Genomic DNA, 13103 nt, shown 5'->3' on the forward strand with positions numbered 1-13103 from the left:
TTGAAGTAGCAAACTGGACTGGATTTGAGACTGAAAGGCAGTTCCTGTCTCATCCAGTCAAATTAAAGACAAAGCTCCAGCTGCAATAGCCTCTCGCTGTGTCCCCTCTGCAAGGCCCCTGAGAAAGAGACCCCAGTCGTTCCTTTGCTGCCAGTTTGTTGGGTAGCTCTGCAAACTCACTGCGTGGAGCACTCCCACATGGGCAATGAACAAGCTACCGTCATTTACCCCATCACGCTTGAATGGGTGATGGAACAAGGGGAAATGGAGTGAGAGAAATAAAACCCATCCTGACCCTTAAAAATGGGAGATGAAGGGCAGGAAGGGACAGAAGGAGCAGAGAAGCCATCCATTCACTGAGTGCCTTTCCTAATAATATCACCTGTTGATATGAGCATCACAATGTCATACTGGGAACAACATCATCATTTTCTTCTGAACACTTCCTGTTTCATCATTCTAGTCTGTCAGAGTTTCTAAATGGTGAAAGTAACACAGGAAGAAGAAAAAGGATGCAGTTAGCATCCTTATTTCTCCCAGCTGTTAACTCCAGCCCAAAGCATTGCAAGACCACAACTTTCCTTCTGGCAAGCCTGGGAGGGAGGGAGGGAGGGAGCCTCCTCTGGAAACCATCTTTCTTCCTTTCTGTTATGCTGTCAGGAGCTCCTTTTCCTTAGGATTGAAGTATCTCCGCATCTTGTTGACCTGAACAATGAATCCCTTATGTAGAGGGATAATGGAAGGATATTTTGGGATTTAGAAATCTTTCTGTCTTAATTTCACTGTCTCAAATTTGGGTAAAGTTAGTACTGATTTAGGCTTCTGTAGAAAGTTTGGATATCTCTTATTTATTTGCTGAAAAACAATGTTTATGTCATAAAACTCCCCTGTAATTGAGGGTTTTTTACTGGCAGAGTGAAAGTCTCCCAGTCAAGAGGCCATGGATGATGTCCCACAACTTCCCAGGTCAGCAGTAAAGTGCAATGGGGGTCCCTAGGGAAGGAGCTCTGTCCCAAGAATACACCAAGGCTTTCAATCTCCTGCTTATGACCCTATAGGAACTTTTGCAATCATTTATAGTCATACTTAATTTTGACTGAAAACCAAGCAAACCAACCCTGAGAAAGGCAAACCCATACCAAGTAATTTGGTATGATGCGGTGTGAATGCTACCGTTACATTTTGCCTATTAGCACCATGGCTATAGTGAATTATTTTTCTTCAACCGAGTACATTCAGTGACCTGAATCTCTGTCCCATCAGTCACTGCTAAGTGCAGGAGCAAAGTCTGGGGCACAGGAGGGAAATCTATCTGCACAGCTCCTAGCATAAATCAAAATATTATTAGGGCTTCTCCAATATGAATTGGGCTCACCGAGCACTCAGGGCCAGCTGACAGCTGAGCTGCAGTTCCTGCTCTGCCAGCATGCCCTTGCCCTCAGAGGGGCTTGAGGGGGGAATAAAGTAGTTATATTAATTCTGTGCCATCTGCAGAATCCTCCTTATACCAGAGTTGTTCCCTGCTGTCCAGGTGGGTCAGATTTACTGCTCCTTTTAAATGTCCTGGAACCAAAGGAGCCAAACTTTTTTCTTCCCCTCCCCACTCCTCTTGCTGGTACAAGGCATCCATAGTGTTCCTACCAGAGCAGAAGATCAAAAGCTCAAATGTTACAATTAGTCCTGGAGGTTGTTATGATGTGAACCTGAGTACATAAATGCCACAGAAAATACTAGGTGTGGGTGATGTTATCTGCATTAATCTAGGCATGTAATGAGCATAGTATAATGGCACACAATGCGTATTTTTTAAGCTTCCAAACCAGCAAGTACTTATACCAGATGGCAGCTTTTCAACAATTTCCATTCCCTTCTCCACCCCACACTCCCCAGTATTTCAAGTAACTGGCTTCTCCTCTAGGGATTAGCCACAGTAGAATCATATTAAATGACTGATTTTCCTCACTTAGCCTTCCCCCAACCGCCTTTTAATTTTGAACTGCACAGAGAAAGAAATCATCCAAAAGCTCCGAGTGTTTGCATGTGTTTGTTTTCCACAGCCCTCTAGAATGGCCTCAGAATCATCTGGGCTCCTAGGTCATGTGGTACATCCCGGTGATTTTTGGCTTCACTTCTACTATTTCTTAAACTTTCCCCTCCAAGGTGCTTGTCAAGCTCTGACTTGAAAAGTTCAAGTGATGTTGAATCTGCAGCTTCCCTGGGAGCGTATTCTCCTGCCTATTTGATCTTAGGATCAACGTTGCCCCTGCTCTTAAAACTGAACTCGTTTTACTTCAGTTGGCATCTGTTATTTCTTGTCTTATCATTTTTAACTAATGAAAACAGTCCCTCCCCTTCCTCTTCATAGTTGTCTTTTATGTACTTGTAAACCGCAGTCACGCTGTCCCCTTGGCTTCCCTTTTGCCCCAAATTATATGTATGTATTTAATTCCTTTAATCTTTCCTTATAGGTAGTTCCTTCCAGACCTTTAATCACTGTAGTTGCCCTTCTCTGTAATCTCTCTCATTCACTGATACATAGCCAGTAACACAGTGGCCAGGAGTAAACCCGTGGCTCTCCCTGGGATTTGAGTGCTGGGAAAACAAGACTGGATGCTCCCTCGGCTCTAGACGTGACCCCACTGCTTCTGCGCCTCCAGATAGCCTATCCCTGCTTATCGTGCACCAATTACCCGAATTCCACTTTGAGGAAGGCAAAATGCATTGCATCAAAATTGCACAGTGATGCATTTCACACGTCTGGTTCAGAGGTATGAGGAGCGTACACAAGACAAACCACCAAAAGGTATTTTTGCAGCGGAAAATTTAACCCGGTCTCCACTCCTACTCACACATTTATCAGCAGCTGTCTAAGACCAAGGAGAAAAGTGTCTCACTGGTGATGTTCTAGTGAGCATGTTTCGGGCCAGGTTGGGATGCTTCTTGTGAAGTAGAGAGGAGAGAGGCACCCCCTGCCCTCTGCCTGGCCCTGCTGCCCCTGGCTCCAGGCACCAGCAGCAAGCCCACGCCGCACACCTGCGCGCTGACGCACACCCGCAGCAGGTGAGCACAAGAAGGAGCCCAGCCCTGGCTTTGGCCCTTAACAAACCTCCCAGCAAAGCCGAGCCGGCCTGACTGAGCTGGATAAGGGGAGAGGGGCATCAACACGGGCTGCTGCTGCAGGAACTTCATGACTATCAAATCTCCCCCTTGAGGAAATGGGGAGGAAGGGTGCCATGGACAAATGTCTCCAGGGGTGGTGGCACTGGTGAGGTGCTGCATTGGTCACACAGTTGGACCCACTGCGTTGCTGGGCATTGCGATCGCATCCATGCCAGGAGGAAGGGTCAGCCGAATCGCGTTTCACCACCCATTCTTTTGGGGCTCTGCCCAGTCTGAGCTCCTCCTTTGGCTGTTGGTTTGACTCACTCCTTCACCTGGTAAAGCCCGAGGAGGACCTGCAAAGCTGGGGTTAACGCTGGATGCAAATTCACAGTTTAACCTCTCCTGAAAATTGTCCTTTCCCGGGTGTACCCCACTCCCTGCCCATTGCTGCCACCAGTTGATAGTTTGAGTCAAGAGAGATGCGGCTCTCTGGGTTGCAGTTTCTGAACAATGAAGGAGGTGAAATGGTAAAAGGTAGCTCCCTTCGTACGTAGGTCCGTGTCCTTGCCATCTATGTCTTTGAAAACATGCCAACTATTCAGGCGAATCATTCCCCACATCCTCAAAACAGGAGTCATGCCTACCTTCTATAATATTTTGAGTGACAAGAGCATGGATTGGTCTGCCCTATTTGAAAAGAAAAAGGCTCTCAGCTTCCACCCGGGAAGAACGAGACAGGCTTTTGGCCACCGTTATGACCTGGAGGTCCTAAAGTGGATGGAGAGTCCTTGGGAACTTTTGCAGCCGTAAAGTCGGGTCACAAGTAATTAGATGTCCGGGTTAAAGATATTGAACGAATATGTGTTATTTCATCTTTCCTCACAATGCCTCTTCTTTGCATAAACTGACCTGCAGCCAGTTTCCCTGCTTCCAGAGTGAATAACCTTGTATCAGTTAACAGAGATCAAAGGCAAGATGGAAGGGTTTAGGCACTTTCCCCTCCCTGAAACAGAGAGAAGTTAGACACCATACACCTGTGTACTCCTGGCCACATTTCCCCTGCATCACGCTGGCCATCTCACATCTCATTCTTGGTGGCATTATGTGCGAACTTTACATGCCAGGATGAAATATGCATATTTCATTGTGTGTGAGAGATCACTGCAGGAAGTAAGGAGAATCCTGACTTTTTCTTTACTGGCTGCTGCTTTTCTCTGTGCCATGTTTCATTATTCCCGTAGCCCAAAAATAATTTAATATATCACTGTAGCAATTTTTTTCAGGTCAGTCAGTAAATCACCCATGATGGTAACTGCTATGCAATAAATATTTGCAGGAGCAATTCAGAAGCCTGATCCTACAAATTTCCTTCACAGGCATTAACCCACTGATTCATCACTAGTAGAAGCAGGGCATGCTTACACCACTATAAACATCTTTAAGAAGGTCTTAATACATATATTAAATGAATTCAGGTGCAAGTGGTAGGAGGTGACCCACTGAATAATTCCATGTTAAGCCCACACGCTCCAAAGAATTAAGTGCACGTGTAATTGCATTCCCCAAAGAGATTTTTATTGCATTCGGCAGAAACGCCACTAAGAATGAGGTTGGGCATGTTTCTAAGTGTTGGCAAGATGAGGGTCTGGAGCCAGTTCTCTCAGTTTGTGCTCATATGATACGTATGCCAGCTCTGTTAAGGTGTGCATTTTTTTGTCCTTTCACAAAATGTTTTGTTGGCTGCCTTGTGCAAGTTTTCTCCTGTCCCGCACAAATCCAAACCCTTGCAAACAAGTGTCCATTGCTGCCTGTTTGGCCAGGCGATATTTACCTGTGCAGTGGGAACTTGCACTGCGTTCAGGCTCTAATTCACCCTTTGCAATTTTGGCTGTTTAAAATTCATCCCTAAATTGTTGCTCCCTCTCTCATATTTCCGAAGCTTTTACTTAACTGTATTATGTAAAAAGCTCGGTGCTTTGTGGTCGAGTAATCCTGTACGACAAAGGCAAGGCATGGTAGATAGAGATTCACTTGTGGTTTGTTTACGGCTGTAATAAATTGATGTCAAAATACAAATGTAAGCAGTGCTGAATGTGAATTGGTAAAGTTATAACACCAGTTGCGATTCCCGCTTCAAAAGAATTCCTGCACAAAAGACTGACTGTCCGAGCGCAAGTCTTAGCATTAGGGATGCTAAAAAGTCTTACTACGTGAGAAGAAACATCAGCTTTAAATATCCTGCATCGTTTCCTTACTTTGCCTTGTCAGTGATATTCCTGCAAGCTGCTTGACTCATTAATTCCTATTCTTCCAGACTACCCGCACGAGAAATACTAAGGGGACAGTAAATTCCTATGAGTTCCTCTCTTTGTCATGCAAAAATAAAATTATAAGGAAGATGATAGATTAAATTAGCTAAACAAACTAAAAAAAAAAAAAAAACCAACAAACAACTCTTGTGTAGTTAGTGTTAATGGGCATGTAAAATATATAGCTTGATCTGTATCAAAATACCCTCACTACAGTATTTTCCCTATCTATCCTCTCTTACTTAACTCCTCAGCCTACCTTGCAAAAGCTTGGCTTCTGTGCAGTTAAAAAAGAATACTGTCACCTTTAGTGTATGTTAATGTCCCTCATCTCAGCATCGATAATGCTGCTAAGTTATACAAAACTGTAAGCATCTAGTATTTTTGCGTCTTCTCTTAAATTGTGGCATTTTGTATCTGACTATCCACGTGTGTAATAGATCGGGTTTATTTTGTTTTTATAACAAGGAGTTCAGATTAAGATGGGATGCAAAGCAGCGAGTGAAATTCAGCTCAACGTATTCATTAATTTCAATATAAAATACTCCCTACCTCTCGACTACAAAAAACCCCGAACACTACATGCATATTTTCACATTTTAGGCGATGGATGTAGATGTATGTACATCAGTAAAATAACTCTTCTTATCTCTGCAATGCCCGTAAAAAGTTATCAGCCACTAATACACCCCAGATGGCTTCTAAGCTGTAGTTTAACAGCCATTTGCCTGTATAATTTTTTTTTTCCTTAAAACAGAAGGAAACCTCTTCCTAATAATTTAAATTCGGGATAATTTCATACAAGAAAGAAGTAACCGTGTAAAAGACGGAATTTAAAAAAGGGGGGGCGGGGGGAACCACACGCAAACCATAGAAACTTGGTGTGAAATAGAGAGCTTTCTGCACCAAACTCGCCTGCTTCAAACAGGGACCTGTTGCAAGCGCGGCGGGAGGGCGGGCTGAGCCGCGCTCTGCCGCTGCCGCCCCCGCGGACCCCCCCGCCCGGGCTGCGCTCCCACCGCAGCGCTTTGCCGGGGGGGGGGGGGGGGGGGGGCACGGAAAACCGGCCCCGCGTCCTTTGGCAGAGGGGAAGGAGGGGAAGGAGGCGAGGGGGGCAGGTCATGCGAAGATGAAGCCGTAACCCTCCGGCGGGGACGCGCCGGGGGGCGGCCCCGGGCGCGGGTGGGCAACCCCGGGATGGGCAGCCTCACCGGTGCCCCCCGGCAAAGGGACGGAGGGGCAAAGGGGAGCAGCCGGAGCCTTGCAACCCCCCCCCCCCCCCCGAGGGGAAGGCGCTCCTGCCCCGCACTGGAGGGGTGCGAGGAAACCCACACCCGGCGCTTGCCCCGTGGATGCGGTGGCAGGTTCCCGAACTCAGTTGCTCCCCGCGCAAGGAGCCCTGCCCCGCGGGGCACCCGCCGCGTCCCTCTGCCCGGTAGCAGGCTCCGGGGAGGCAAAAGCCGGTTTCCCTCACGCAGGGCACTCAGCCTGCTTTCGGGTTAACTGCGTGTAAAGCAGGGAGCGTTGCGTGGCGGGAGCTCGCGCTCTGCTGCGGTCCCCGCAGGTCGCGGCGTGTGCCCCAACGCGCACCGACAGTTACTTTCCCAACTCCGGAGCGCTTCCAAAGCGGGGGTCGGCAAAACCGAGGATCCTCTCTGTCCCGTCCTCGCTCCCCGCCCTGCGCGCCCCGGGGTGGGGGAAAGCCGGCGGCGGGGGGCGCGGGGGGGTGCCGGGGGCTCCCGGCCAGCGGCCGCGCAAGGCGGCTCTTCCCGCGGAACCGCGTCCCGGGGGATGCGGCGGGTCGCGTCCCCCGCGGGACCGCAGCCCCCCCGTGCGCTCTGGCGGGGACGGGCGGCGCTGGCCGCCGCGGGGCTAGCAGGCAGCTGCCGTCCTCCCCGGGGGTCGCCCCGCGGCGGCGCACCCCCCCCCCCCGCCCGCCCCGGCTCCCCTCCGCCGGGCCGACGGCGGGCGGCGGGCCCCCTCTGCCGGCCCCGCCGCGGAGCTGCACCGAGGGCCGCCCCCGGGGCCGCCGCCGCCGCCTTGCGTAAGGCCCGGCGGCGGGCAGCGGCCCCGGGCCCGCTCCCCGCGGCCCTTCCCGAGCCCGGCTGCCGGCGGCGGGAGGCGGTCCCGGCCGGTGTCCCCTCCGCGGCCGCGCCCACCCCACGCTCGCACTCCCACCCAGCCCTCCGCAGCTGCTGTCGCTCCCCTTCAGAGCCCGCCCGGCCCCGGGGGAGCGCGGCCGGCCGCCGCCGCGGCTGCTGAGCTGGCGGGGGCGGCGGAGGAGGCGGCGTCCCGCGGGTGGCCGTGGGGAGGGGCGGCCGTGCCGGCGGGGAGGTGGCGGGCGCACGGCGGGACCGCGGCCGGGAGAGGAGACGCGGGCGAGCGAGGGGCGTGAAATTTCACGGAGCAACCCCGAGCCCGTGCCGGGAGCGCGGCGGGGGCGGGCGGCGGCTCCGCCGCGACGGCGGCAGCGGGTCGTGATCGCCACGTTCCCAGCCTGGGTTACGCCAGCGGCGAGCCCACGACATTGGCGACCAGCACCAAAAAAAAAAAAAGAAAAGAAAAAAGAAAGAAAACCACCAAACCCAACAAAACCAACCCCAACCCAGCCCGAAGAGACAGCCACGCCTCCACCCAGCATTCTCGCTGCCGGCTCCCCGGGCCCAGGCCGGCTGGCGGGGCAGGCGCCGGCGGCCCGCTGCTGTCCGTGCGGCGCTGCCCGCCCGCCGGCCCGTCCTTGACCCTGGCGGTGCTGCCGGCAGGCCCGACCGGTGGCCGGGCTGTGCCGGGGGCTGGGGGGAAGGAATGTCCCCCGGCTGGGGTCCCGGCGGCCGCCCCGACCTGTCGAGCGGCGATGGGCGCCCCTCGGGGCCGCGTCCTCGTCCGCGTCCGCGGGGGCGGGAAGCAGCGGGGCGGGCGGGCGGGAGACGCTAGCCCGGCGGCGGTTGCCTCGGGGGCTGCCGGTCCGGGCGGCGGCCGGCCGTACGGCTGCGACCCCCTCCGCAGGGAGGAAACGCCCCGGGGCGAACCCCGCCGGGAGCTCGCCCCGGGGAGGGGATTGGGGTTGGGGGGGGGGGGAACCGCCGGTGTGTGCCGGGGCGGCGCCCGCGGCGCTGCGGTCACCTTGCGGGCACCAGCCGCTCCTCGGGGGCGGGTGGTCCCTAAGTGAAGGGGCAAGCGGGACCTGCACCGGAGGCAGGCAGAGACGGGGGTCGCGCCGCTCGGTCTGCCCTAACCACCCCCCGGCAAACCGCAGGCGCGGAGCGCCCTGCACATGGCTGCGGCGGGCCCCGCCGCCAGCGCCTTTGCGGTGGGCTCGGGCAGCGGCAGCCCGCGGTCCTCCCCTGGGTGCGCCTGTGCGCGGTTGCGGTGTCCGCGGCGTCCCGCCGACCCGGCGCTCACCCCCCGCGCCCCACAGTAGCGGCGGCGGCCGCGGCGGCGGCGGCGGGCGCGCCAATTCCAGGAGCCCCTGGCCCGCGGCCGCGCCCTGGCTGCTCCCGGAAAGGGCTGTGATTGGCCGGCGCCCTCCCCGTATGCAAAGCAGCCGGGGGAATGACATTCCTCCGCACTCCGCCCGCCGCAGCCAACCCGCTCCCGGCCACCTCCATTCATCCCGGCGGCGGCGGCGGCGGGCGCGGGGCGGCGGGGCGCCGGGCGGGCGGCGCGGACCCCAGCCCAGCGCGGCGCGGCGGGGCGCGGAGCGGAGCGGCAGGGCCCGGCCCGGCCCGGCCCGGCCCGGCCCGGCGGAGCCCCGGCGCCGTGGGCGGCCGGCCGGCAGGAAGCCTACGTTCCCCGCGGCTCACGTGAAGACCGGAGGGCTCTCCGCTGTGGAAATGCGCTGTCTCTGAGCGGTCGTCTGGGCTGGAGGCTGTCACTTCTAACCCTGGCTGGCAACTTCGGGGGTTTGGTCTTCCCCGGTCCTGTCCGTCTCTCTCCGTGGGGGTCAGCGGCTCCTCCACCCGCGCCCGCCGCCACCTCCTCTTTTGCGGAAGGAAAGCTTTCACTCGTTCAAAAGTAGTGGGGTTTGGGTTGTGCTTTTGGGTTTTTTTCTTAATCGGTTTGTGTTTTTTTTTATTGATGCTGGTTGGTTGCTTTTGGTTTTCAGTGTGTGCGTGTGCGTGGGGGCTCTCCGCGCAGGCTGGCAGTATCCATCCCGCTGGCTGGAGGCGGCCGAGAGAAAAGTCATGTTTCCGAAAGCAGGCTTCCACCTGCTGCGGTTAAAATATTGTTAAGCAGCCGGTTCCTGTGGCCGAATTAGAGGAAGACTGCCTCAGATACCGAAAAAAAAAAAAAAAAAAAAAAGAATTGGCAATGACTGCCGAAGTTGTTGCAGACTGTTGGTTTGACTGCTGAGGAGGACGTGAGTGAGAGAGAGAGAGCGCTGTTGCACACGCAAAACCACAGAGAGAACCCACAATTTAACCAACATCCCCAAACCCAAGTTTTCAGCTGTGGACCTCTTAGCCTCAGAGCTTGCGATCGGCTGTGACCTTTCTCTAAGTTGATGAAAGACGTTATACCAAAGACAAGTACAAAGATAGAGATTTAAAGCTTGAATGCCATGCACTGAGCTTTTCTTTTTTCTTGTCTTTTTTTTCTTTTTGCGCAAGAATGATTGAAAGGTCATGACACGAGTGCTCTTAGAGCAACGCGAACCAAACTACTGAAGCTGATTTTCAAGGCTGCTTAAAAAAAATCTCGCAGAGAACATTAATGGATTCCTGTTGTGTTTAAATTCTCTACAGATTATATTGTAAATATTTTATGAAGTACGGTATATGTGTGTGTGCGTGCGTGTGTGTACGTGAATATATATATACAGTTGTAGCCAGCTGACCTTTGATCAGAAAGTCTAGCTCGCGTACTGCCTTCTCTGAAGACTGACCCCGAATTTCCCTCTCTTAAAGAGCGACTTTTGCCTACGGAAGACGCTGATGTATTTTGTTTTCTCTTGGGACTGTAGAGAAATCACCTGGAAGAAACTGATAGGCAACTGACTCTCTGGGAAGCCCAGGCTTTGCATGCGTTTCTGACCGCGTCTTGTGTTTGGTTTGCCTGATTTTTGACACCGTGCTTGGGAGTTTGGAAGGAGCTTGCCCCCCCGGTAACTTTTGGCGTCACGGCCGCAGACTAGATGCGCAGGCGGCGCGGTAAAGCCCCGCACGGACGACCCTTTCGCTTATCGGATTAACGTGATCTGTTCCGCCGCGCCAGGAAGCCAAGAGTTAAGTCTCGGCGCGCTCGCTATCTCAGCCGCCTTCAGCAAAAAATTAACTTTGGGGACTGGCGTAGAAACAAGTTTCCCCCGGGTCCTCAGCCCGTATCCGTTTATGTTGGTCCCCAGAGAGCAGATCGCTGAAGAGTTACGCTCGTTTCGCTGTTTTGTAAAAACTCTGTGGAGGTCTTTCACTCAAAAGGCTTGTTGTGATGCGTATCCCCGTAGATACCAGCACCAGCCGCCGCTTCACGCCGCCCTCCACCACGCTGAGCCCGGGGAAGATGACCGAGCCGCTGCCGCTGCCCGGCGCCGAGCACAGCGGCGCCCTGCCGGGGAAGCTGCGCAGCGCCGACCGCAGCATGGTGGAGGTCCTGGCGGATCACCCCGGGGAGCTGGTGCGCACCGACAGCCCCAACTTCCTCTGCTCCGTGCTGCCCACCCACTGGCGCTGCAACAAGACGCTGCCCATCGCCTTCAAGGTACGTCTGCCGGCTCCCGAAAATCGCGCTTCTCGGGGGGCAGGGGCGGCGGGCTGGCCCGGCAGGCAGGGGAAGGGGAGGGGAGGGCGAGGGAAGGGAAGGGAAAGGAAGGGAAGGGAGGGCGGGCTGCGCGCCCCGCCGCCGGCGGGGGGGGACGGGGCGCCGACCCCCGGGCTCGGAGCCGCGCCCGGACCGGGCCCCGGCTCGCCCCGGCGGGGAGGCCGCGTCGGGGCCGGCGGTGCGTCGCAGCCGACCCCGCGCCTCCTTCCGTCCCTCCTTCCATCCTTCCCTCCGCGGTCGCTGCCACCGGCGGCGGCGTGGGAGGGCGCGGGGCGAGCGGGCGCGGCTCTCGCCCGGGCTCCGGGCAGGAGCGAGCGGCGGCAGCTGGGGCATGCCATGGGCCGGGCAGGCTCCCTCCAGCCGCGGCCTCCCTCTCCGGCCCCGTTCAGAACTCTGGTAGTGCGCGGCGGCTCTGCTCAAGGCGGAAAAACAAAACAACAAAAAGAGGGGAAAAAAAAGGCCAGACCCGAGGAGTTTGGCTGCCCTGGGGACCAGATGCCGGCGCAGCCCGTTGCAGACGGATGCAGGCGTCCCGGCACTGCAGGAGCCCCGGGCTCCCCCAGAAGCCGCCCGGAGCGGGTCCCTCTGCGGGCAGCCCCGCGGCGGAGCGCCCTGCCGGGGCTGCCACGGCCGGGGGACACCCGCCCCCCGCCGCAGCCAGCGCCCGGCGGCCCCGGCCGGCCCCGCTCCGGAGGCGTCGGGCTTCCCCCCGCCAGGCTGCCAGGGGCTCTTCGGAAAATCCCCCACATCTTTCCTTTTTGGGGGGGCTGGTTTTGATAATAGTAAATGTCGGGGCCTACCCTGGGCAGACCCTGCGGCCGCTGGGACTTGTCCTGCTTGCAGAGCCCTGCAGAAAGCGAGCTGCGCTTTCCTCCCTTAGCCGGCCTGCCTTCCCGTTACCCGGGTTCAAGCGAAATTCAGCCCCCCGCCTTGGGGGATTTTTTGACCTGGGTCTGTCGCTGACTTCTTGAATGCGCTGGGTTTTCTTGCTACTGACGTAGATACGCTTCCGAGCAGGGAAAGGAAAGGAAAAGGGAATTATTCTCGTTATCCTCTTCTCCGAGGCGGGAGCCGCCGAGACGTGCGGCTCTCTAGGAGCCCCGGGGTTAGGCTCGGGATCGGGATCTGTAAAGTTCGGTCACTGCTAGAGTCCGACGGCCTCAGGACAACTTTTTGGAAGGCGACCAGACCCGAGTCTTTCCGATGGCTTTTGGGGGGGAAGAGAAAAGAGGGAGAAGGGAATCAGTTCAGCTCCCAGAGCTTTGGGAAATCCTGCTGAGGAGGCGGCTTTAGGGAAAAGTTTTATGATGTCTGGAGAGTCGTCTTGATTTACGCAGATATGAGTCTGGGGAAAAGGAGGAACTAATCGGCAGGGTCAGTTCCTAAATTCGCACATTTAGATTAATTATTATACTGTCACCCACGCACTAGGCAACTGCTGCTAATTACTCGGGAAGCTCTCCTCCTGGAAGGCAGAGTTACGGTGTGGAACAGGCGTGAAAACCCGCTCCGCCCCGCCGGCAAGGGAGATAAGCGGAGTCCCCAAACGCGGCCGGTGTTTCTCCTGGGGGTCCCCTGCGGCCGGTGGCCACCGCGGCGGCTCCCCGCCGTGCCACGCGTGACCGTGCCCGGGGCGTGCTCTCAGCGCCGCTCATCTGCCGGCGGGGGGGGGGGGCACGGCACGACAAGAGGCGGCTCTTCCCGCTCCTGCCCGGCCGCCCGAGCCGCCGGCAGAGAGCGGTGCCGCCGCCCGGCCCCGGCTCGCCCCGGTGCCGAGACGCCGGGAGCCGCGGGGTCCGGCAGCGACCGGGACCCCGCTCCCCCCTCGCCTCCCCGGGCAGGGGGGGGCTTCTGGCGGCAGGCGGCTGTCCTGGGTATGTGAAAACCGCCCGCGGAAAACAAACCCCGGGGGCTGGTTTCGAGAGATACCCAACG

The 13103-nt window shown here is 56.5% G+C and overlaps 1 protein-coding gene across 6 annotated transcripts in view; it reads left to right on the top strand.

Annotated features, from left to right (window-relative positions):
* Positions 1-13103, top strand: part of RUNX1 (RUNX family transcription factor 1) — a 174914-nt gene that overhangs the window by 87091 nt on the left and 74720 nt on the right. For 4 of the 6 annotated variants that reach the window (XM_069785156.1, XM_069785153.1, XM_069785155.1 and 1 more), the window contains exon 3: positions 10855-11108. In XM_069785156.1, coding sequence (XP_069641257.1) covers positions 10855-11108 — 254 coding nt within the window. Of the gene's footprint in view, positions 1-9112; positions 11109-13103 lie in introns of those variants that run through there. The other 2 variants (XM_069785158.1, XM_069785157.1) reach the window with 2 other exon arrangements.

Source organism: Haliaeetus albicilla, chromosome 6 (assembly GCF_947461875.1).
Source record: "Haliaeetus albicilla chromosome 6, bHalAlb1.1, whole genome shotgun sequence".
In the NCBI taxonomy this organism is placed as follows: Eukaryota; Metazoa; Chordata; class Aves; order Accipitriformes; family Accipitridae; genus Haliaeetus; species Haliaeetus albicilla.